The sequence below is a fragment of the Tiliqua scincoides genome, chromosome 10 (genome assembly GCF_035046505.1).
Source record: "Tiliqua scincoides isolate rTilSci1 chromosome 10, rTilSci1.hap2, whole genome shotgun sequence".
NCBI classification, from domain to species: domain Eukaryota; kingdom Metazoa; phylum Chordata; class Lepidosauria; order Squamata; family Scincidae; genus Tiliqua; species Tiliqua scincoides.
Window position 1 is genome coordinate 1448435 of NC_089830.1, and position 25519 is coordinate 1473953.

Here is a 25519-nt window from a genome sequence, read left to right on the forward strand (position 1 = left end):
ACTGGTGTGGAGAGCCATGGCTTTTAAGTGTGAAGGAAAAAGTTTCTAGTCCCTGTGACTACCAAGAGTAACTGAAGCACTTGATGAGGACTAGATGCTTCCTTCCCTCCCACACACTTGAAAACAGGTTCTTCACACCAAACCATACAGTATTGCATATGTATTGCAGCCTCCTTCAGAGGAACTTGGGGCAAGCAATGTAATTTAGTCCTATTTAATTATTTTGTTCTGCAGGACAGAGTTCCTTTGGGTCAAGCAGAGTGGCACTGATGTCCCTCACAGTCCTTACTTGGCTGATTCTCTAGGCTCCTGTTCCCCTTTTTTAAAAATCCGATATCTGTGCTCTTCCCTCTTTCCTTACTTGTGGTTATTGTGACATTGAAATGAACAGTGTTCAGACTGACAGGCCACGATCGCATAGAGCTGTTCTTGCCTAACATTTCACCTATTATGGTAGGCATTTTCAAAGTAACTCTTTGTAAGTAACTCTTCAAACTACTCAGTATAACCAAGGTAACAGATGCTCTGATCCTAAAGTCCCAAGTACCTATTCATCCTTTGAAAATGCCTATCATAGGTGAACGTTAGGTGAAAACAGCTTTATTGAACCTGTCAACAGCCTGTCAACCCCAAACATTGTTCATTTCAATGTCACAAAGTCCAGCTGTGAAAGCCTTAGTATTTCTATTGTGGTTATTGTGTGTGTTAATTTAACTTAAAACAGACAACCCAAAGGTAGTTTGCAGAATAAAGAAGGAATAGCTTTGAAGCTGTTAATTCACTTCTAAAGTAAGAGACGGTTTCCTCTGAGTCAGCTCAAGGTCAACATTGTCTACATGTACCAGCCATCAGCTTTCCAGAGGGTGTATATACATCCTCCTAGCTTTTGGAGTAGGCTACCAGAGAATGCCAGATGCAAGGGAGTGGTGACAGGATGCAGGGCTCTTACTGAGCCTCTGCTTGAAGATTTCCACTGAGGGAGAACCCAGTGAACTCAATGAACTTAATGACTCTTATGGGCCGCTGTGAGATACAGGAAGCTGGACTAGATGGGCCTGTGGCCTGAGCCAGTGGGGCTGTTCTTATGTTCTTAACTACAATTCCCAGGAAGCCTTGCAGGTCTCTTGTTACCTGGTGTGCTCCCTGGGGCATTTGATGGGCCGCTGTGAGATACAGGAAGCTGGACTAGATGGGCCTGTGGCCTGATCCAGTGGGGCTGTTCTTATGTTCTTAACTACAATTCCCAGGAAGCCTTGCAGGTCTCTTGTTATCTGGTGTGCTCCCTGGGGCATTTGGTGGGCCACTGTGAGATACAGGAAGCTGGACTAGATGGGCCTGTGGCCTGATCCAGTGGGGCTGTTCTTATGTTCTTAACTACAATTCCCAGGAAGCCTTGCAGGTCTCTTGTTATCTGGTGTGCTCCCTGGGGCATTTGGTGGGCCGCTGTGAGATACAGGAAGCTGGACTAGATGGGCCTTGGGCCTGATCCAGTGGGGCTGTTCTTATGTTCTTAACTACAATTCCCAGGAAGCCTTGCAGGTCTCTTGTTATCTGGTGTGCTCCCTGGGGCATTTGGTGGGCCGCTGTGAGATACAGGAAGCTGGACTAGATGGGCCTTGGGCCTGATCCAGTGGGGTTGTTCTTATGTTCTTAACTACAATTCTCAGGAAGCCTTGCAGGTCTCTTGTTATCTGGTGTGCTCCCTGGGGCATTTGGTGGGCCGCTGTGAGATACAGGAAGCTGGACTAGATGGGCCTCTGGCCTGATCCAGTGGGGCTGTTCTTATGTTCTTAACTACAATTCCCAGGAGGCCTTGCAGGTCTCTTGTTATCTGGTGTGCTCCCTGGGGCATTTGGTGGGCCGCTGTGAGATACAGGAAGCTGGACTAGATGGGCCTGTGGCCTGATCCAGTGGGGCTGTTCTTATGTTCTTAACTACAATTCCCAGGAGGCCTTGCAGGTCTCTTGTTATCTGGTGTGCTCCCTGGGGCATTTGGTGGGCCGCTGTGAGATACAGGAAGCTGGACTAGATGGGCCTTGGGCCTGATCCAGTGGGGCTATTCCTATGTTCTTATATTTAAGGCTGGCCTGGCTCGGCATCTTCCCAGCAACAGAACCCTCAGAACTTTCCTGCTCCCTGACTGGCGTCAAGATCCTCATCACACTCAAACTTGGGATGTTTTTGTGGCAGGTCTGAAAACTTCTGCTGGGCTGGTGGGCCGCCTTCTGGATGGGAGATTTTTACAGTCTTGGAAACAGCAGGAGGAATCCACTTGAAACAGTTGCTGTAATTTCCCTTGCACAAACAAAAAGCGGGGAGAGGAGGAAAAAAAAAAGTCTATCATGCAAATGGCGAGATTAACTTTTAGCTTTGGAAGAAAATTGAACTGCTAATTACCCGTTTTGCTCTTAATGAGCGGCTTGCTCGTTAGGCATGGTGCTCGCGACTGCCGCTCCGTCTCCAGTGCCAGGCGGTTGGCTTTCCTTCGAGGAGGGAGCTGCGCTTTTAGTACAAAAGGTCCACAAATTGCTCCTTCTAGCGCCTTTCCAAGTGCTGGTTTTCGCATTGGCAGTCATTCACTGATCCTGTCCTGCAGGCTTGAGCCAGGAGGGGTCTTTGTTAGTTTGTTTCTTGGCATCCCTTTTTGCCTTCATGTCTCGAGAAGGAATCTGAAGTGGCAAAAAAATACATAACATTCAGGAAGAACCAAAATGGGCATAGCCTGGTTAATGGCAAAAGGGGTGTGGGGCGGGATTTTAGCCTGACTTTGGAGCAGGCTGTTGGTGGGAGGAGGGGGGTTTGGGGTTCACTGGAACAGGAGCAAAGGGGATGCCTAGGGGACACCCTCTGAGTTTGTGTTCAGAAGGCCCAATCAGGGCTGGCCTTAGGGCACTTTGGGCCCCGTGCCTGGAGGGGGCCCCACACTGAGATGGCAAGCGGAGCCCACAGCCAGCACCTTGCTCTGTAACTGATGCTCCGGCACGAAATCTTCCATGCCAAGGTGTTGCGAGGACTGCACAGGAAGTAGAGCATTGCCACTGGATGGCCATCCATCCTGCCTGCCCCTGACTGCAATTGACTTAAAATTGCCCCCGGATTGAAGCAATTGGTACTGATACCCTGCCAGGGACCTTGCCTCTGCTGCTCATCCTGGTGAGTAGGGGGGCCTTGTGGAGGTAGGGGGTCTGCAAAAATGCTTTGCATTGGGCCCCACAGCTCCCAAGGCTGGCCCTGGGCCCAATGCCCATTCTTGTGCCTCCTACAGCCAGGGGTATGGGCCAAGATATTTGGGCACCTGGTGCAGGCTGCCAATTGCAACACCAGGCTTGGCAACATGAGAGCTGGATGCCTGCTCCATTTGCCCAGTGCGACTGCCTTAGACTTTTTTTTTGCAAAGGAGAAGAGGGACAAACCAGCATAGGAAGTGCAGGGGAGGAGTGGAGAATGGGGGGGGGGGAGATGCTCTAGCCCAGCACTCTCCTCTCGGAGAGGAGAGAGGTGGGCTAGAAAATCTTCCCCACTCCTCCAGCTTCTGATCCAGCTTTTTCATTGATTTCTTATTTAAAGCATTGCAATCAAGCTTGTGGAGCTTCCATCCTGGCCGTCCTCCATGTTGGCAACAGGGTGGGGAAGCATCACTCTTGTCACTCTCTGGTCAACAACACAACCTTCCAAGGGCATTAAGGATGGGTAGGTAGGCAGGCTAAGGAAAACTAATGCCGGACCTTGGGCCCACCTGCATCCAAGCACCACTTTCTCTGCTGCTTTGCCTCTGTTATCCAGGGGCCAGGTGAGTCCTATTAGAATAATCCCTCCACCTTCAGTAACCTCCTACCTGATTTTAAGGCACTTTACACAGGAATCATCGCAAATCTAGATAAGGACCTTTTTTTTCTTTATGAGGCACTACTGCCCTCTAGTGGCGATGAGTGGCAGGCTTCCCTGCTGGACCTTCCTCCAGGACCCCTGATATGCTGTCTCTCCGGCAAAGCAGAGAAGTTTCCTTAGACTGGTACAGGAACATGGTTGCTGTGAAGATACAAGAGTTAAGGGGAAATGGGGTGGCCAGGGTTGGGCAGACTGGGTCCCTGTAGGGGGGGTAGGATTGGTGGTGGGTCCTCAGTCATTATTTATTTATTGGGGTCGTGACACAAAAGAGGTGGAACGTCACTGCTCTTGATGACGTCTTTGCAACTAACCTGTAAGGTCAGTCTTATAATCTCCCTGTGGGACTGATAGGGACTAGCTTGCCTGAAGACCACCTGATGAGTTTGGGGCAGAGGCCAGGCTTGAACTCAGGGAATCTTGAATCACGGCTCAACCTTGGTGTTACACCAGCTGTGCGATAAACACCCCACTTGAAAAAAATATGCTAATCCTCGCAGGCCTCTTGCCTTCGTGCGCTCAGAACTGCCAGCTCTCTCTTTTTCCTGGAGGAGAAGTGGCTGCCGTCCAAATGTTTGTGTTCCATCAACACTTTGTGCAGTTATGCCCAAGAGGGTGTCGTTGGCTTCCCCCTAGCGCTCTTGGAAGGTGTTCTCGCTGGCTTCAGCCAAGGCGGAAAGCCTGGGCTTGCTAATTTTTTAACACCTCTGTCCAGAGTGCTGAACAGGTTTTGCTAATGAGGTCCTCGAAATCTGGGGCTGAGTTTTCTTTCTGCACCACAAAATACACCGAGCCGAACCGACATTCTTCTTGAACGTGGATCAAGAATTAAAGACCAGCAGGCTGGCTGGGAAATTCAGGCCCCCCCCCCATTTCATTTTAGAAGCAAACACTGCTTTGCATCAATTTTTTTTTCCATTTGTTTTTTCATGGCTGTGTGTTTGGTTGGCAACCTTCAGTCTCGAAAGACTATGGTATAAGCCTACAGCACCCGGTATTCCCAGGCTGTCTCCCATCCATGCTGTGTGTTTGCTTAAGCAAAAAGGCAACATAGGAGAGGGGGGGGGCTTGGATTTGGGGTCAATGGCCCCCACTTGACTGCTCAGCGTGCCTGCAAGTCACCTGTATTGGAATCATGGAAGATCTGGCGAGGACGTAGGATATGGTGTCAGCAGTGGCCCCTTTAAGGGTCAGGCCTGGGCATTCAGCAGAGGGTTTGCTGCACAGCCATAGCCACTTGAAGGCAATAGGGCCCACAGACATAAAAGCACCTGATAAAGAGAGTTTGGTGTGGGCAGTAGAAGGCTGAGGTCTGTCATTGACTGAACCATCAGGCTCAGAGGCAAGATACCACTGAATGCCAGTCACCAGGAGGTTGGTGGAGAGGAGAGGTTTGGTCACTGTGGGCTTTCTGGGGCACCTGGCTGGCCACTGAACTGTCCCAAGATGCTGGACTAGAGGGACCTCAAGTTCAAGCCAGCCAGCCAGCATCACCTGCTGTTCTTATGCCTGGCCATGCTGGTGTCCCAGTTCTCCAAGGCAAAGATCTGTACCAGACAATGACCTCCATGCACCTTGTCCCATGGCATGGCTCTACTCATGCTCGGCTGTCATTCAGTTCTATGAGGCTTCTGCAGGAAACCTCCCCAATGGCTCAGGTCCAGCGTTTCCCCTCCCCAGTGGAAATACATGAGATGTTTCTCCCAGCCCACACCGGCTCCCAAACTGCAAGTGCACAGCTTGGGCAGTAAAACTGGCTTTGCTGCCTTAGCAGAGAGAACCATGACCTGTGGGGTGGTGCTCTCTGCGTTGGTGCATCCATCACACCAGTCCGGCAGCAGTGAAATTCTGCTTAAAGCTGCAGAAACAAGGGAAAGCGCCTCATTCCATCAGCTGCAGCGACTCCCAGCTGGAGATCCTTTGGACCCCATTAAGTGGCAGGATGCTTCTTCTGCCCGTCTCTCCACCTGCAGGCAGCAAAAGTGCTCTTGAGCAGATGGAGCTCTCAGATAAGAGGACTGTGTCTTATTCCAGGTATAGCCTTCCTCTACAACAGAAAATACTATCTCACATCTTGCAGAGGCAGCATCTCCTAAGCTGGCTGACTCTCTGTGAGTGGTTTTTCCCTCTAATGGTGGGATATTGGGGGGGGGGATCTGAATGCCCCCATCATCTCTTGAAGGAGCAAGTCAGTTTGGTACAGCTCAGCTGAGATGCCTCAACATGCATTATTTGGCCCAAGCAGAAAAGGAAAGGAGTGTGCTCAAGAGGTCACTTTGCAGACGGGGCCAAAGAAATCACCCTTTGGCAAAAAGTCATCCATGGGGGGGGGGGGAAGAGAATTTAGCAGTCAGTATCCCCAAAATATATTTCTCAGCTGCGGAGGAGATTGGGCATGGCCAGGCCAAGACCTCCCAATGCTTGAGACAACAAACAGGACCCTAGTCCTACTTGGCAGCTGACCAGCATAGGTTGCCCCCCCGTTCCCTAGATTCAGAAAGGAAGAGGAGGATATAGCAGACCAAAGTGTGGAGGAGAAGAGTATAGTGAGCTAGAGAGCACTGAAGACACTCTAGCCCACCACTCTCTTGACTTCCATCCTTCTTTTTCCATTCTGCTTCCGTCTTCCAACCTAGAGTGTAAGAGGAGGACCAGTGGAGCTCCTGCTAGTTGAGCCACCCTAGTGCGGAGGGCAAGTCCTGAGCTATAGGGTGGGCTGCTGCGGTGTGGGCAATGCTTTCTGGGCTGCTGACCCTGGACAATGAAGGCAGAGATGAGAACGAAGGAGGAGGAGGATGGAGGAGAGCAGTGGCGTCACTAGGGGGTGTGGACCACACCAGATGACACCCTCGCAGGGGGTTGTTTGGCAACACTACTGGCCAAAATTTTGAAAATCTTAGTATTTTTGAATAATACCATCATGCTATATATCATTGGAAGGATAATTTAATGCAGAATGCAATGAAATAAACCACACTGGAATATCTGTATTCTATCAAAAGTTATTGCCAAATAACCAAGAAAGAAAATACAACTGATATTGTAATTTATTCTATATGGTCTGGCAGGGGAAGAGGTCCATCATGGGGGGTGACACAATGAGCTCTCGCATGAAGTGATGCAAACCCTGTTGATGCCTCTGGAGGAGAGGGATTGGCTGAGGAAACCTTTCAAAAAAAAAAATGGTTGGCAACCTTCAGTCTGGAAAGACTATGGTATCAGCCTACAGCACCCAGTATTTCCAGGCAGTCTCCCATCCAAGTACTAACCAGGCCTCACCCTGCTTAGCTTCTGAGATCAAATGAGATCAGGCATGTGCAGGGAAACAGTTTCAAAAAAAGAAGAATCCTTTGAATGACACCCCCCTCCTCTAAATGGTCTCACCTGCTCTCACCCTCCCACTGATGTCTTGGGGAAAATGCGGAGCAATGGGAAAGAGAGGTTTGGGTGCTAAGGCTGCAAGGGATGTTCCCAACAGGAGCCTGGGAACAACATGCAGAGCTTGCAACAGGCGTGTGACAGCGGGGAAGGAGCAGACGTTGAAGGGCTGTCGCAGCAGCGTGGCATGAAGTGGCAGTCTCCACAAACATCTCTGAAGAGGGGCACCTCTGACCGCCACCAAGGAAACGGCCGGCCAGGCTAAATGTCAAGAGCACTGAGTGGCCTGCAGCTGGTCTGACATTTTCCCAGGTCTCCCAAGGGATGGAGGAGGGAGGCACCTGACATTTTCAGGGAAGCCAGAGATCATTATCTCAGAGCTTGGTACAATTACTGTCTTGCAGCAGGGAAGGCCTGGACCTTCAGTCTGATTGTGTGCTCTCTCTCTCTCTCTCTCTCTCTCTCTCTCTCTCTCTCTCTCTCTCTCTCTCTCTGCCTTCCTGTTGCAATGAGATACCAAGTAGGTCAGGGTATCTTTCTTCCCTGTGACTTGACATCTAGGGACATGAAATAGGCAAGTTTCCCAGTTGCACAGGGCACTCTGGGCCAGCCAGATGCAAGCAACTGAAATGTGCACTCTGCAAACTACTCTGAGCTTAAACTGGGTATTTTTATTTTTTTAAAAAAGCTTCCAAATGCAGAGCCCAGATCTACCTACCCACATGACATCGGGCAGCTGGATACTAGAATATGGAAAGCCAAACTCTCGAAAATCTTTTAAATGTTGAAAATCATTGCAGAAAATCATTGTATCGAGGCTGACGCTAGCATGGAAAGTGTCTTGTGTGCACCAAAACCAACTTCTGCAGCAGCTGTAGTCCCACATCTGTGTCCCTGAGCTCCTGTACACCCTTCATGGTACGTGGATCCACAGGCCAGAGAGTTAGTGTAGCAGGCCAGTCTCCAAATAGATTTGAGGCAGTGTTAACGAGTGTCTTGGATGCATTCCTTGGCCTGGGGCTTGTGGCAACCACTGTTGCCATGCAGGCAGTTAGTCTGGGTGCGATTGGAAAATGTAAGATCGCAGGAAATTTCTGGGCTCCCTCCTTTGGCTCCTAGGCCCCTTTTAAACCCTGGGCCTGCATAAAAATTGCCCCCTATGCCCCCCTCTCATGGGCCCTGGTGGGGCTAGAGTGCCAAGTCAGAGTTGGGGAGAAAGTCAGGAAAGGGCTTGCAAAGCTAACCCCAGAAGGCCTGGCAGTGGCATTAGGTTAGAAGGATAGGGAGCCAAGACTGCATTCAGGGGGTGGAGGACTTCCCTGAGAGCCAGCTGAGAACTTGTGAGGAAGGGAATGATGAGTCCCAGGAGGGTTGCCAACTGACCTGAATGATGCTCAGCTCCTGTGCCTTCCAAAGCTGCTTCATCATTTGAAATGAATAGGTTGGCAATTCTCCTGGCACGGGGTTAAAATATTCTTCCTGGCTCATGTCTGCAGTTCAAGCTGTTGCAAAAGGCACAAGGACCAAGTCCAAAGCTGGCGACCTGCTTGTGCCGCTTTGGAATGGTGCGTATGTGGGGGGTACAAAAGCAGGGCACAGAAGCCCACAGCTCTCTCCCACCAGTGCTGCCCTTTCAGGGAATGCTAAAAAGAAGGCTTCCTCTGACCTGCAGGTGGCATGCAATGACTAGTGACTGTTGATAGGGTTGTCTTCCTCTTGGAAATGGACTGGTAGACAAGTCCGCTGGTAGACAAGTTAGCAATGGCTGCTAGCTGTGATGACTTTGTGCCCCCTCCATGTTCAGAGACAGTCTACCTGTTGTTGGGGAACAGTGAATGTTCACTTCCCAGAGACATTTCAGTCAATCACTGCGGGGATCAAGGTCCTGAACTGGATGGGTCTTTGCCCTGGAGATCTGGCAGAACTTTTCAAACATGTTCTTAGGCGCCCTCCAGACCCACCAAAACCCACTGAGCACCTTCCCTTTATTCTGCACCCCAGACTCATTTTGGCTTCTGCCCCTGAGACCTCTACAGGGGTCAGAACAGTTGATTTCCAAAATTCGCTCTGGACCAACGTTTCTCAAACTGTGGGTCGGGACCCGATTTCTGGTGGATCCCACAGAGCCTCCAATGCAAACACGGGTGATGGAAAGATCAGAGAATAATTGCCTCAAGCCCTGAGGCTAGTCAACAATCAGGCTGCTGCTAACTGCCCTGCGAAAAGCTGAGCTCCTGCAGTTTGCAAGCTTGGATCAGCAAAGGGAGATAAATATTTGAGCATCTTTTTCTGGGCTCTGCGTGTGTTTTATAAATCTGTCAGTGACAAGTAGTGGGGGCAGGTGAACGCTGGGGGCAGAACTAAGTATCTCAGGTCTTGAAGCTATTCATTAGGACTGCCTCATTATGGGAAATGGATCCCCCCCCCCCAATAAATAAAAATATTGCCTATAAATAAATAAATAAATAATTCTTTCTAGGTCACCGTTTTATTAGAAGTCTTGTAAAGCAAGGTGGGTCCTGATAGAGTGTCATTTTGAAAAGTGGGTCCTGGTGCTATATGTATGCTGGCAACCTTCAGTCTCGAAAGACTCTGGTATCGCGCTCTGAATGGTGGTTCTGGAACAGTGTCTAGTGTGGCTGAAAAGGCCAATTCGGGAGTGACAATCCCTCCCACACCGGGAGCAAGTGCAGTCTGTCCCTGCTCTGTCTCCCTGGCTATGGGCCTTCCTTCTTTGCCTCTTTGCCTCAGAATGTTGGCCAAGTGTCTCTTCAAACTGGGAAAGGCCATGCTGCACAGCCTGCCTCCAAATGGGCCACTCAGAGGCCAGGGTATGCTAACCACTAGACCAGTGATTTTCAACCTTTTTCATCTCACGGCACACTGGCAAGGCACTAAAATGGTCAAGGTACACCACTAGCTTTTTGACAATTGACAAGGCACACTGTGCTGTCAATGGGGGCTCACATCCCCCAATGGTCCTATTGATGAATGACCCTCTCCCAAATTCCTGCGGCACACCTGGGGACCATTCGCGGCACACAAGCGTGCCACGGCACAGTGGTTGAAAATGGCTGCACTAGACAGAAGCACACTTGCCCGATATCTGCAAAATCATGGCCGCTCTACTCCCCCCTCCCTGAACTCTTGCTCAGATTCCATTTGCTGCTCATTTCTCCTGTTAATGGAACACACCGCCCCTGATTGTTCCTCCTTCAGCTGAGCTTAGAGGGGGCTTTTGAACAAAATTAGTCTTCGCTGCTGCTACTGCAGCACCAAGCACCTCTCCAAGGCTCAGATTTACCAGGGAGGAGGGAGAGCAAGAGATACATTTTCCAGGCTATCGATTTTCCCCACGCCCAGCGCAAGAGCGGAGAGTTGCTGATTTCAGGCTTCTTTGCTTAATGGGATCATCATTTTGGGAGGACGGGGGCCGCGGCCTGCGTTTGCGAGTGACATACAGCAAGACGGGTTCGAGGCAGCCGCTGGAGGGGATTTCAGCAACGTCAGGAGGTTTGGACATCCAGGAGGGACAGATGGGTTTTCTGTCAGGCACAGTGGAGAAGGGAGATGGACTGGGCTTCATTTGGTCCTGGAGAGAGCCCCAGAAATGCCTGCTGTGGAATGCCTTGCAAGTGATACAGGAGGGAATACCACTGAGCACGTGCAGAGTACCTTTTCTGCTTCAGTGTGTGACCTGCCACTTGCTTCTAGAAAGCTGAAATTCTGGTTCTGGGCTTCTTACAGGTCACAGAGTTGCTCTGCAAATGAGACCCCCCACCCACCCAAGGCTGCAGGAGTCAAATTTAAAAAATGTACCCATTGCAGCGTCCACAGGAAATGGAGGCTGTGACCTTATATCATCTGCTTTTATTGCAAATGACGCCACCACACTATCCCCCCCCCCCCAAAGAATGGTTGGCAACCTTCAGTCTCAAAAGACTATGGTATAAGCCTACAGCGCCCGGTATTCCCAGGCGGTCTCCCATCCAAGTACTGACCAGGCCTGACCCTGCTTAGCTTCCGAGATCATGGTAGAAGCCTACAGCGCCCGGTATTCCCAGGCGGTCTCCCATCCAAGTACTGACCAGGCCTGACCCTGCTTAGCTTCCGAGATCAGGCATCTGCAGGGTGAAATCCTGAGCCCCTTCCTGTCTCTCTTGTTCCTGCTACCCATTGGATGGCCTAGTTGAGGGAACACCATCTCCTCCCAGAAGGTCAACACAGAGACTGACAGAGCAATCCTATGCATGTCTACTCATAGGTCCCATTGTGTAATTGGGCTTACTCCCAGGAAAGTGTGAATAGGATTGCAGCCTGAACCTCTGCTGAGGACTGTAAGATGTGCCTCCAGTACCACCTCCTGGACTGACCCGGAACTGCATCGCTTCTGCATCAACCATCCAGGACTGACCTGGGAGGCTCCTTGACTCTGAACCAATCTCCAGGTGCCGACTGAGAGGAATCTTGGGGAGCATCGAGATCCTAGAAAGCTTGAATTGGGAGGAACCATGGAGGTCATCTAGCTCACGCAATGGCTGAGTCCTGACAGGTGGCTTGAAAAAATCTCCAGTTGGGGAGAGCCCATCACAGCCTCCAGGCCAGGTAAGGCTGGGAAAGACTCGGCTTGGCCTGAAACCTTCAAGGACTGCTGACCAAAGCAACACCAGCGGTGTAGGCTCCCGGGGTAAATGGGTCAATTTGTAGGCACTTATTTCTGTTTGAACAAATGGAGAGAGCCCTTGATTTTAAGGACCATTCCCTGGCTCTGAGTGGCACTTATTTTTGCTTTTTAAAAATAATGAATATTGTGGGGGGAAAAACCACTGTTCCAATGACGTGACTGTATTTGACTAGCTAGCATATCTTTCCGCTTGCTTTGATGTAAAGTAAATAAATTTTAGTTTAATATGTATCAATGCATCAGCAATGTGTCATCGACAAATGTTATATAGGTGCTATATAGCATTATATAGGTGCTAGACAGACGTTATATAGGTTAGGCACTATATAGGCGCTATTTAGGCGTTAAAAAGGTGTTATGTAGATGCTAGATAGGCGCTAGATAGATGTTAAATAGGCTCTAGATAGGCATTAGATAGGTGCTAGAAAGGCGCTATATAGGCATTAAACAGGTTACGTAGGTGTTAGATAGGTGCTAAATAGGTGCTAGATAGGCATTAGATAGATGTTAGATAGGTGCTGGATAGGTGCTATATAGGTGTTAGATAGGTGCTAGATAGGCATTATATAGGTGTTAGATAGGCACTATATAGGTGCTAGATAGGTGTTGCATAGGCATTATATAGGTGTTAGATGGGTGCTATATAGGTGTTAGATAGGTGCTAGATCGTCTCTATATAGGTGTTAAATAGGTGCTATATCGGTATTAAGCATTATATAGGCACTGTATAGTTGCTAAATAGGTGTTAAATAGGCACTATATTGGCGTTAAATAGGTGTTATGTAGGTGTTAGGCGCTACATAGCTGCTAGAAGGATGCTATATAGGTGCTAGATAGGCAGATAGGTGCTAGGCACTATATAGTTGTTAAATAGGTGTTAAATAGGCACTAGATAGGCGCTATGTAGGTGATAGATAAGCGCTATATAGGTGCTAGATAGGTGCTATTTAGGTACTAGATAGGTGCTATATAGGTGTTAAATAGGCTCAAGAAAGGCGTTAGGTGCTGGACAGGCGCTAAATAGGTATATGGGTGCTAGATAGGTTTTAGAAAGGTGCTATATAGGCATTAAACAGTTTATGTAGGTGTTAGATAGGTGCTATATAGGCACTAGATAGGAGTTAGGCTCTAGATAGGTGCTGGATAGGCGCTAGATAGGTGCTAGATAGGTGTTGCATAGGCACAAGGTAGGCATTATATAGGTAGTTGCTAGATAGGCTCTATATAGGTGTTAAATAGGTGCTATATCGGTGTTAGGCATTATATAGGCGCTGTATAGTTGCCAGATAGGTGCTAGATAGGTGTTAAATAGGCGCTATATTGGCGTTAAATAGGTGTTATGTAGGTGTTAGATAGGTACTACATAGCTTCTAGAAGGACGCTATATAGGTGCTAGATAGGTGTTATATAGGCACTAGATAGGTTAGATAGGTGCTAGATAGGCGCTTTATAGTTGTTAAATAGGTGTTAAATAGGCACTACATAGGCATTATATAGGTGTTGATAGGTGCTATATAGGTGTCGCATAGGCACGAGATAGGCATTATATAGGTGTTATAGGCACTAGATAGTTGCTATATAGGCGCTAGATAGGTGGTAGACAGGCACTAGATAGGTGTTAAATAGATGCTATATAGGTGTTAGGCGTAATGTAGGCTCTATACAGGCGTTAAATAGGTGTTACGTAGGTGTTAGATAGGTGCTAGATAGGCGCTACATAGGTGTTAAATAGGCACTAGATAGGCGCTAGATAGGTGCTAGATAGGCACTAGATAGGCGTTAAATAGGTGTTAGCTGTTATATAGGCGCTGTATAGGTGTTAGAGAGGTGCTAGATAGGTGCTAAATAGGTGTTAAATTGGTATTATATGTGCTATATAGGTGCTATATAGGCACTAGAGAGGTGTTAGAGAGGCACTAGATAGGTGTTACATAGGCATTATATAGGTGTTAGATAGGCGCTATATAGGCAGTATATAGGTGTTAGATAGGCACTCTATAGGTGTTAAATAGGCACTTTCAATACAAGTAAATACTACCTGCATCAGTGATATGTTTTACTTTTGCAGGGTTCCAAGCCTGTGTGTTGCATTGGTGTGTAAATGAAAGGCTGTGTTGCATGTTATTTCTATGTAGGCAATACATTTTACATTGCATGCAGAGATGCATTTATTCTATGCACATTATTGTTACATGACTTTACAGCTAATGAATGCATCTTTCAAAAAAAATCACAAAACCACATTATTTTCTCTTCATGAAATTTGGGGGAGTTTCGGGTATTTGATGTTTCTCCAGACTTATCCTTTCATTTTGCCCACCAGCGTAGATACCTGACATCATTGCCGCCTTGAAAAAAACAGTCATGGTCCCCCACATCTAGAATCCTGGCTATGGTCCTGGAGCTCTGGCATGGCATGTCAAAGCAGGATCGCGAATGCCAAATATGAGAGGTATGAGGTAAATGATCCATACTAACATGAGCCAAAAGCGTCAGTGGTCCTTTGCACCTTTTCAGTTTGCATCGCTGATGGAGGTTGCTCCATGGCCTGCATGTAGAAAGCTAGGCCATCAGGGGGAAAGGCCACACTAGAGTCTTCTCCCTGCCATGCGAGCATTCCATGTCTAAGGAATTTTTTGCACTGCAGTGGCAGAGTCCAGGCACGGGCTTACTGCCTCCTTGAGAACTAGACTGTGGTGCCCCCCCTTCTGTTTTGTTGGGGAGGGGCATGTCATCAATGCATTCACGCACTACAATGTGTCTCCCTTTGGCTTTGTATGGTTTTGACCAGCACTCAAGGAACACAGGACTTCCCTGTCTGTTGCGTGACACCTCCAACTAGGTGGGGAGGGGGGGGAGGAAGAATACCCCTGCAGTCTGCCTCCCCAGCTCCTGTCCTTGGCTGTACATTCCTGGCAGGGGTGCTTGAGAAGAGGGCTTTCCAAAGGTCACCCTGTCCCAGCATAACAGGAAGCAAGACAATAGCAAAAGCCCTTATCTCGGCTGCACAGCCTTTTCCAGGTGCTGACCTCTCCGCTCCTTGGAAGCGGGGAAGCCGTTGTGAGAGGTGGGGGGGGGCAAGCCTGCAGGCATCTTCCAGCACAGCAAAAGTGGGGGGGGGGAGAGGAAATAGCAGTGCTCTGACTTGTCCCTCTTGTCCAGGGACAGCTGTAATTTCCTGATCCCCCTTAGAGCATTCTCTTTTGTTTTTTCACCCGTTTGGGGGATGCCTTGTTAAGTGTCATGAGCACAAGCTGCTGGGGGGGGGCTCTTTCTTTAGCTGTCGCCCCCTTTCTTGGGTCTTTAGCAGCGTGGGAACCAGATGCTTCCTCTCTGTGGCGCTCGTGAATGCGCAGGAATATCACGGCCCCCGTGTGGCGCACAATGCGCGGGCTGCTGATTCACACCCTGGAGCGGGCGAGATTTATTTTGGACGGCTGGCAACATCACGTCAGACAATGGCAATTGTCTCGGGGATGCGTTGTGCGTTTGAAGGGACATCTGAAGCAGCGGGTCCCTGCAGAGTAGGGCTGACATTCTCATTTGCAGCCTTTTCTTCTCTTCCTAGTTGTACTTGTCGCTTCCTTTGTAAGTTTAATGAAAGTTTCAGGCTGCAGTGCTGTTGGGAAAACCTCAGTGCTCTGTGGAGTGCTACAGATAAGTTCCCTAGACCTTCCAGACAGCGGCGTAGCTAGAGGGGGTGCAAAGCACTATGTGTTGCAGGGAGCTACCGTGGGCCCGTCCCGCTCCCCTTCAGAGCCATTCCAGCCAGGACTTCCCTGTCTGTTGCTTGAAACCTCCAACTAGGTGGGGGGGAAAGGAAGAATGCCCCCGCCGTCTGCCTCCCCAGCTCCTGTCCTTGGCTGTACATTCCTAGCAGGGGTGCCTTCGAAGGGGGGTGGGTGGGACAAAACAGAGGTATTTGCCGTGTCTGCCCACGCACTCCATCCTGCATTCATTTTGCTCCCCCCCCCCCAGAATGGCCCCAAAAGGGGGACAGCTTGCACACTGCAGTAACTTGGCAACCTTCAGTCTCGAAAGACTCTGGGATCGCGCTCTGAAAGGTGGTTCTGGAACAGCGTCTAGTGTGGCTGAAAAGGCCGATTCGAGAGTGACAATCCCTCCCACACCGGGAGCAAGTGCAGTCTGTCCCTGGTCTGTCTCCCTGGCTATGGGCCTTCCTTCTTTGCCTCAGACTGTTGGCCAAGTATCCCTTCAAACTGGGAAAGGCCATGCTGCACAGCCTGCCTCCAAGCAGGCCGCTCAGAGTCCAGGGTTTCCCACCTGTTGAGGTCCACTCCTAAGGCCTTCAGATCCCTCTTGCAGATGTCCTTGTATCACAAGTAAGATACAAGTAAGTAAGCAAGCAAGTGTAAGTGCCTTACACTGCAGTAAGGCTCCCTGCAAAACTTAGTGCTTTGCACCCCCCCTAGCTCCACCACTGCTTCCAGTCAAACCAGCTCCACCCGCTTTTAATACTGCAATTTCTTCATCACCTTTGAAGTAGCGGGGGGGGGGGGATGCTAAAATCAGCACGAGGCCTGGTGGGCAAAGGTCAAGAAACCAGCCACAGACCATTCTTGCCAGAGTCTTTTGTGCATTTTATTTACAAACAATAAGAAGCAACAATAAATATAAAAAGGCTCATAGAAAACCCTCTGCATAGACTGCTCTTAGATTGCTTGCTCCAGGCAAAGACACTTGGCCAGTGCCTGAACTCAAACTGTCTTGGAATGTAAGTCACCATTTTGGGGGAAGGGCACTTTTTCCCATGATAAGTTTGGTTCTTCGGTGCTGATGTTGGCAATCAGTGGTGATTTTCCTGCATAGAGAATACACACACACCGAGCCAGCCAGCCCTCTGGTCCGCTAAAAAGATCTGTGCAAAGAAACAGCCTTCCCGGCATGCAGAGTCAGCCCATGCAGCACACCAAATGCCACCTCGTAACATGCCGACAGACACAGCGGCTCGTTCTCTTTCCACTTTCTGGATTCAAGAAGAAGAGAACTGAGCTGACGTGCGAAGAGTGGCAAGCTAGACACATCTCTGACACTCTAGGCCACCACTCTACTCTCCTCCGCACTCAAGTCCCTCCTCTCCCTCTCAAGTCCCTTCTTCCTTTCTGAACCCAGGGACCAGGAAGAGAAGCAATTTGGGCAGAGGTGGGGAGTGGAAATTATTGCCCCCCCACCACACTTCTGCCTGAGGCAACCCCCTCAGTTTGGCCTCTTGACTCTAGCTGTTTTTTTTATTGGTTCAGGATCCACGGGTGCCAAGACGAACACTGTGGCCTCCATCAGTCGGGCCGAACTACCTGTATTGCACTGCTTTCAGCGGGACGTGCCTGGGGCAGCACAGACCTGCTCCAGGTTCACCTAGCCACCAAAGTACGCCCAAAAGTATAGCCAAAAGAATGAATGGAGGTAGGCCAGCAGTGCCTACTAGCAATGCCTGACTCAGTGTTTGCAGCACCCAGAGGAATAACTAGGGTGGAGCCTGAGTGGTACCTGCCCTGGGTACTCTGCCAAGGGAGCGCAATTCTTCTTCTCCACCAGCGCGTCTTCCTCTGTGACTTCCGGGTTCTCTGAAGGAGGAGGGGCTGCTGGCAACCACTTCATGAGGTGGCTGCCACCCCCAGCAGCAGACCTCCCATTAGATGAATGGGGCAAATGCCCCGGGCACAGAACTCGCATGACTCCAGGACCGCGCGGGAAACCTTAATGAGGCTCCCGATGTGGGTGGAAACTGCTTCCAGCCCTTCCTCGCTCACCCATCTTGTTTAAATGCTCTGTGAGGGATTCCACACCGGCTGCTGGCAGCCTCCCTGACGGGTCACGCACAAATGTGCTGCGTTTCTGTACGCATGTTCTGTCCTCGCTTCTTCGACATGAATGGAGGCAGCAGGGCATTTCCACTGGGTGCTCGTGAGGCTCGCAGAAGTGACAGGACCGGCCGTGACGTCCGGCTAAGCCCCCCTTTCAACAGCACCAAACTCCCAACAATGGGCCTATTGTGACGTGGGGGGGCAGGGATTAAGCACCAGAAAGACCCCCACATCCTGTCCAGAAGGCTCAGGGATGGAAGTTAAAATCCCACAGAAAGGGACAGGAATAAACGGATGGGGGCCAAGAGAGGCTCGGGCGGGTGGGAGCCTTCGCTTCGGATCAAACACAGGCCAGCGCACACTGTGCCCCAGTCAGCAAAACTCACTGGCTGTAACAGATCTTGTGAGGGGAAATGGGGGGGGGGGGAGGAGAGACAATGAATTTCCAGTTTGGAAGAAGAGAAAAGGAAGGGGAGAAGAGCCCCAACTGGGTGTGGCTTGCTAAGGCCAGAGATAGCCCATAACCGTTTTCAAGGGGAGAAGCTGAACTCTGCACATGCCTGGGTGACCTTGAGAAGGCCAAAACCTTTGGGTGTCTCTTCACTCAGCATCTGAACACGACATGCATTTCTGGAGTGGCTCAAGCGCGACCCTAGAAATGGCCGCTCCAGTGGCTGGGATTTAGGGTGATTCCTGTGTTCGTCGGGTACACTCAAGATCTGGGACTTCCCCCCCCATCCGCTCCCCAGTTGGATTGGCCAAGGCAAGCAGTGGAAGGTCAGAGAGGCTGAAGCGGCCAGACAGCAAGGACACTTCTGGGAAAAGGCAGGCCAAAGAAAGCGACACTTCCATAAAGTCTCCGTTACAAGAAACTGGGGAGGTGTGAAGGAGAGGATTCAAAGTCCGTGGAGTCAAATGTGTCTTCTCCTGCTGCGTACAGTTTGGCTCACTTGCTGGAGCCATCTGGCGTGTCAGGCTGTCTGAGCACGCTCTTCCCTGTTTGCTCCTGGGCCTCCCCATGTGGCGTGTCCTGGTCTTGAGTAGATGGGTTCAGCTGAGGTGGACTCAAGTATGGAAGAACCTGCTCTGGTGTGAGTAAGGGGGAGAGGGTTGCCCAACTTCATGACCTTCCTGCGACCTTTCCAATTTTCGAAAGGCTTCCTCCTTGGCAGCAACTTCAAGAGATCTCAAAGCACTTCTGAGGAGACAAGGAAAGGGTGATTGAAGGCCCCTTGCAAGCCCCAGAATTCAAGACTCATTCTAAGCCTCGTCCCGTGTGGCTGAGCTCCATTCCCTTGTGAGGCCAACTCAGCGGTTAGAGTCAGTTGCGCAGGGAGTCCTGTGACTGATTCAGGTCCCAGGACCCTTTTTCAGAGAAGGAGGAAGAGGAGGCAGAGGGAAAATGAGGAAGGCAGCTCTCTCCAGTGTTCTGGGGGGGAGGTGGACCACTCCAAAAACCTCACTTCTTGTGGTGCATGTCTTCCATTCCAACGCGGCCCCAGACCCCCACCACAAAGGTCTCAATCTCACACTCATTGGTGCCACGGGCAATGCGGAAGTAGCCATGTTCACCCCACTCCTTGCCCCAGGAGTTGGCAGCAGTCTGAAGCCGGGGGGGGGGGGAGGAGGAGGGAGAGAGAGAGGAAAAACAGATATGGTTAGCACGTAAGGCACAGCTCTCAAGGGCTTCTCGCAAAACAACTATTTGCATTTATGCCGCATTCCAGAGTGTCCAATGTGCTTTGTGTAAATCAACCATGTTCTACACAGACATCTTGCACTCACCCAGTATTTCTGGATTTGGCCATCAGGGGTCCGTTCTTCCCCCCACCTGCAACACACAAGGAAGAAAGATTTGTTGAGCCATGCGACTTACCAAAGGAGAAACCAAGTCGAACCTTTCCAGTGGCAATAAACACACCTTCTCCCTCCCCTGGGGGCTGGGGATAAGAATAGGCCCTCAGTTTGGCTGTACTTGTCGTAAGAGGCGACTAAACAGCCACCGGGTAGATGGGACTCGTCAGCCTGGGAAGGCAGCTCATCTGAGAGAAGGAAAACTCTGATCCCAAACCTCCACTGCCTTGTGGCTACATCCAGTTATGGAAGAGGCTTCAGGAGTCAACCTCGAGGCAAAATCCAGAGCCGGAGTCCCTGAGGCAGTTCATGGCTGAACAGTCACGTTCTGGCAACTCCTGCGACGCCGCTGGAACCAACCGTATTGGCCTCTGCCTTTCCGTTGGACCATTTCAGCGACGTGGAGGGGGGGATTTGCTGCATGGGTAACAGCCTATCCTCCATACCTACTTTACCCAGGCTTCGCGCACTGGAGAGGACACTCTGTTCCAGAGCCACCATTCAGAGCGTGACACCATAGTCTTCCGAGACTGAAGGATGCCAACAACAACAAACACACCTTCCTCTTGCTTCTTCCACCTGCATAAAGTTGCTTTGAGGACCAGACCCAGCAGGCAGGTTGCTACCAAAAAGACAGAAGCTCCACCAGAAAGCAGGTGTCTGCTTCCTTCCCCAAAGAATCTTCCTTAAAGTAGTGTTTTTCCAAACTGTGAGTTGGGACCCACTTGGTAAGTTGGGACCCAATTTCTAGTGGGTCCTGCAGAGCCTCCACTGAAAAACACAGGTGATGGAAAGATCAGATAACTAATTGTCTCAAGCCCTGAGACACATATTGCCCTATATTGACACAAGCTTGCAAACTGCAGGAGCTCAACTCTTTGCAGAGCGATCTGATTTCTGTTTGGGAGATCAATGTTTGAGCGACTTTTCCTGGTGTGTTTTTTTCCAAGTCCGTCAATGACAGGTAGTGGGGCAGGTGAAGGCTGGGTCTTTAGCCCCTGAAGCCTTGAGGCTCTTCATTAGGGCCGCCTCATGGATCAAGCTTTTTTGCAAGTAAATAAATATAATATCACTTGTAAAAAATATATATATTAAAATAAGATTTCTTTTGAAATCGTCCCTTTTTAAAATCATCCCTTTTAAAGTTATGTGGGTCCCAAAAAAGCATCATTTTAAAAAGTGGGTCCCAGTGATAAAACATTTGGCAACCTCTGCCCTGGATCAAAGCCTTTCCTGTCCTCCCTGACCCTTCAACTTTCTAGAGTCAGAGGCTGGGATGGCCAACACTCCAGGGTAGGCGCGGGAAAAGAAGACCCCTGTGGAAGTCTTGAAAGGGCTCCATTTCACTCCCCAGCAATGCACTCAGAACCTGTCCTGTCATTTCCTCTGCTCTCCACCCAGCAAGCAGCTCAAGGAGAGATAACCAAGTGGAAAATCTAGCTCCAGCTGGCTGGCGGGCTGCCCTCGAGTTGTTTCTCCCAAGCAAGTCCCATCGTTCAGGTTTTTCCTTCATTCCGGGGGTGGGGGGTTGCCCACCTTCCCATGTTTTGATCTCTGTGTTGGAACCGATCACTGTAGCAACTTTGTATTTACTTTCAGTTCATGAGTTGAGGTCACCACAAGCCGCAGCCTCTGCCAAGGTTCTGTTTAGCTTTTTTCGTGTTCCTGCCTTCTTCCCATACAGCACAAATTCCTCAGCCTGGAGTCACACCTGCCCCACCCGCAGGGCTCAGGGGCTGGCATGGAAATCTTGTCTTTAAAAGGGAGGCCAGACGGGGCTGTGGGGAGGGGGTGGCTCAGGGCAGATCAAGCCAAGTCCTCCGCAACTCTGGCTTCCGAGCACGGCCAAGTAAAGATCAGCCCCCCTTACCCAGTGGCACACCAGCACCCGCTCTGGCTCCCACTCCCCTGATTCGTGAAGGAAGTCAGGAATGGAGCAGAAGTGTGGAGGAAAGTCACTCTAGGCCGTCACTCTCACTTCCTCATCCACTCTGTTTCTCTCTTCCTTTTCAAAGCCACAGATTCAGTGGTGGATGAAGCAGGTGGCAGGGGAGGGGAGTGGGGGGGCAGCAGGATGCACGGGGGTGTCCTAAAGGGCAGTGGTGCACAGGGAGGGTGACTGGTGTGACAGCCCCCTATGGCATTTTGGGTGCCAGGAGGCTCTGGGGTGCTGCTGCATGGAGGAGGGTTTGCAGCAAGGGCTGAGAGGCACGGAAAGTCTTGGGTTGGCTCTGGGCAGAGGAAGCCAGGCAATTGCAGAATCAATGCATTCAGAAAACAGGTGAGGGTGGGGAAGAGGCAGCGGGTGACTCCAGGCAGGTCAAGCAAGAGCACCCCTGCTTCCTCCAAGGACCTTTGATCTACATCAGAGGTGTCCAAAGTTTTTGGCAGGAGGGCCACATCATCTCTCTGACACTGTGTCCGGGGGCCGGGGGGGGGAAAAAAGAATCAATTTACATTTAAAATCTGAATAAATTTGCATACGTTTACATAAATGAATATATTAAAGATGAACTTATATGAATGAATGAAGGTCTTGCAATAGCTCAAGGCCTATAAAAGGCCTTGCACAAAGCAAGGCCGGCCTTTCCTTTGCTGCCGCTGCTGCATCACAGACGTGAAACGGCAAGCAGTGGAGGGAGCCCTCATCCCACAGCTTACGTGAGAGGTCAAACAGTCGCCCTCACGCTGAGAGCAGTTGCATTGGGCCAGTGCGGGCTCCAACAAACCTCCGGAGGGCCAGAGGCTCATTGGAGACTGTGGGCTCCCCGAGGGCCGCATTGGGAAGCCTCGAGGGCCGCATGTGGCCCCAGGGCCGGGGTTTGGGCGCCCCTGATCTACATCACGGGGGTGCCGCCCAGAAGCCACTCCAGGTTCAGCGAAAGGTGTCCTGTGCTGTTGAGGCCTGAAGAATGACTCTCCCACCCGGCCTGATGGGCTTCTGACATCAACAGCAAAAATCTCACTCCCCCCAGGGACGGAGGCTGGCTGGCCTTATCCAGCAAGGGCTGGCTGGAGACCTCTGCTCTCCCCCCACAGGGCCTCTCTCAGCTGGCCCAAGTTCTTGTTCCTCATTCCACAGGCAGAAGTGAGCTGGCACGTCTCAAGCTCCACTTAGCTGCCTCGCCTGTGCCCGGGGAAGGAGAAGGAGAAAGGGGGGTGCCCCTCCACTACAGCACAGCAGAGATGAAACATGTCACTGTGTTCAATGTACCTGGCGCCAGCACCAGAGAATACCAATGACGGTAAAAGACCTTCCACGATTTCCCATTTGCAGAGAGATGCCAAAGTAAGGGGGAAAATGTTGGGTTTGGCTGCTCCCTTCTTCCAGGCTTAAGGGGGAAGGCCCACTGAGGATGCTTTGCTGCCACCCCCCACGGCCCCCCCAAATGCCGGAAATTGCATTAGCACTCCCCCAAATGCACACAGATCTTAAGCGGTCATGAAGCAGCCATGTCACGGGTGCAAGTCAGGCACGACCATGTTCCTAAACATCAAAGCACCAGGAAGCCTGCAGTCTGGGAAGGGCATAAGAACATAAGCAGACCTATAACCTGATCCAGCGAGGCTCTGCTTATGTTCTTATGGACTGACGATCAGCCTGAAGAAAACACAGGTCATGGTTCAGGATGTGGACTCACCTCCCTGCATTACAATCTCTGCACATGAACTGGAGGTCATCCCAGTTTGAAGAGACACTTGGCCAGCAGTCTGAGGCTAAGAGGCAAAGAAGGAAGGCCCACAGCCAGGGAGACAGACCAGGGACAGACTGCACTTGCTCCCGGTGTGGAAGGGATTGTCACTCCCGAATCGGCCTTTTCAGCCACACTAGACGCTGTTCCAGAACCACCTTTCAGAGCGCGATACCAGAGTCTCTCAAGACTGAAGGTTGCCAACAAGTAAAGTTCAGCTTCCTGTATCCCGGTGGCCCACCAAATCCCTCAGGGAGCACACAAGACAACAAGAGACCTGCATCCTGAGGGGCTGTCCTTATGATTGAGGTGTACAAGAATTATGTAGGCAGCACATAGAGAGGATAGAGGGATGCTCTTTTCTCCCTCACCCAACACCACAACCTGGGGATATCCACTAAAATTGACAAGCAGGAGAGTCAGGACAAAAGGAAATATTTCTTTATCCTATATTGAAGCAGTCTGTGGAACTCCTTGTCACAAAATGTGGTGATGATATCTGGCCTAGATCCCTTTTAAAAGGGAATTGGACAGATTTATGGAGGACGGACTAGATGGGCCTTTGGCCGGATCCAGCAGGGCTTGTCTTATATTCTTATGACAGGCCCATCTCTTTTCTCTCCTGCTCCATTCCCTTCTTCCTTTTCCAATTCAGACAGGGGGAGCAGCAACCGAGAAAAGGCCCCCTCTTCCAATCCATAGCCTGAAGGGACCACCTCAACTGGTCTCTGGGAGGGGTCAGCCCTACTCTGCCCCCCCCCAAAAAATCTCATGAACACCACTTTCCTCTCAAACAACCCCTCTTACCCTGTGATTTTGACAGAATGGGTGCCATGCCGTCGGTACTGTTCAGGTTTCCCAGCTGCCACAGGCGTGTGCCGATAAATGCCGCTTCTGTAGATGAAGAAGTCTTCATGCACCTCCATGATGGCTGTACAGGGAGACAAGGGGGGCAGAGTAAGCAACGGGCAAAGAAGGGGAAGGGACGTGAACCACCCAGTACCTCCTTTCTCATTTCACTAATTGTTTTGGAGAATGGAGCGTCAGGAGAGTTAGAACAGACAAAAGAAAATTATCTAGTGGGTAATTCATCTGTGGAATTCCTCGCCACAGGACGTAGTGATGGCATCTGGCCTAGATGCTTCTAAAAGGAGACTGGACAGAATTATGGAGGAAGAGTCCAGCATAGGTTACAACCTGCTGGTTTTAGAAGTATGCTATGTCAGAATGCCATGTGCAAGAGAGTGGAAACAGGATGCGGGTCTTTTGTTGTCTTGAGTGCTCCTGAATGCATCTGGTGGGCCACTGTGAGATACAGGTAGCTGGACTAGATGGGCCTTTGGCCTGATCCTGTAAGGCTCTTCTTATGTTCTTAAGCCTCTCCATACAAAACATTTACGTCTGCCAGGATAACCATCATGGCTTCCCTGCAAAGAATTCTGGAGATTGCAATTTGGTAGGAGTGGTGAAAAGGCTTAGGGTTGAGAATGCAAGCTCTAAACGCCTGTAGAGTTACTTGGAAAGATAGAATAGCTGTAGATAGAATAGAAAACACACGGTTTTCACAACTGATAAACGTTCAGTTTGCCACCTTGGCAGAAAGCCAAAGGGGTTCATCTCCACCATTTTTCTAATGGACATGATAGCCGCGTGCAGGCAGAGGAGTGGAAAGGGAGGGTGTGTGGTTTGGAGTTATTTGGAGGGCAGAAATTGAGCCCTGGAAGCAAGAGCATCCTATGGTTCAGCTAGTAAAGGACGCTGAATTGGCCCAACTCAGCGGGTTCACAGAAGAGCGATGAGGATGATCAAGCCCCACGAGGAATGGCTGTGGGAACTTGAGATGTTTTGCCTGGAGAAAAAAAGGCTGAGGGGGGATATGCTAGCGCTCTTCAAATACCTGGAGAGCTGTCATATGGAAGAAGGAACAAATGTGTTCTTAGCTGCCTCAGAGTAGAATTAGATCCAGTGGGGACAAACCAAAAGAGAGGCGCTTCTGGCTGGATGTTAGGAAGAAACTTTTGATGGTCAGGTCAGGTTCAGCAGTGGAACAGATTGCCAGGAGGGGGTGGATTCTCCTGACAGGCACCTGCTCCAGGAAAGGGGTGGACTAGATGACCTTGTAGACTCTTCAGTGATTCTATGAAAGCCACACCTCTGCAACGTGATGAAATCAAGTCCTGGTTTGGCTCCTTCCCACAAAC

The 25519-nt window shown here is 50.3% G+C and overlaps 1 protein-coding gene across 2 annotated transcripts in view; it reads right to left on the bottom strand.

The window, feature by feature from the left end:
• Window positions 1-16534: 16534 nt before the first annotated feature.
• TINAGL1 (tubulointerstitial nephritis antigen like 1) overlaps window positions 16535-25519 on the bottom strand; it is a 29192-nt gene continuing 20207 nt past the window's right edge. For both annotated transcript variants that reach the window (XM_066638621.1, XM_066638620.1), the window contains 3 exons: window positions 24126-24249; window positions 19558-19603; window positions 16535-19375 (listed from right to left, as the gene is read on the bottom strand). In XM_066638621.1, the coding sequence (XP_066494718.1) occupies window positions 19232-19375; window positions 19558-19603; window positions 24126-24249 (314 nt within the window). In that variant the 3' untranslated portion in view covers window positions 16535-19231. The remainder of the gene's footprint in view (window positions 19376-19557; window positions 19604-24125; window positions 24250-25519) is intronic.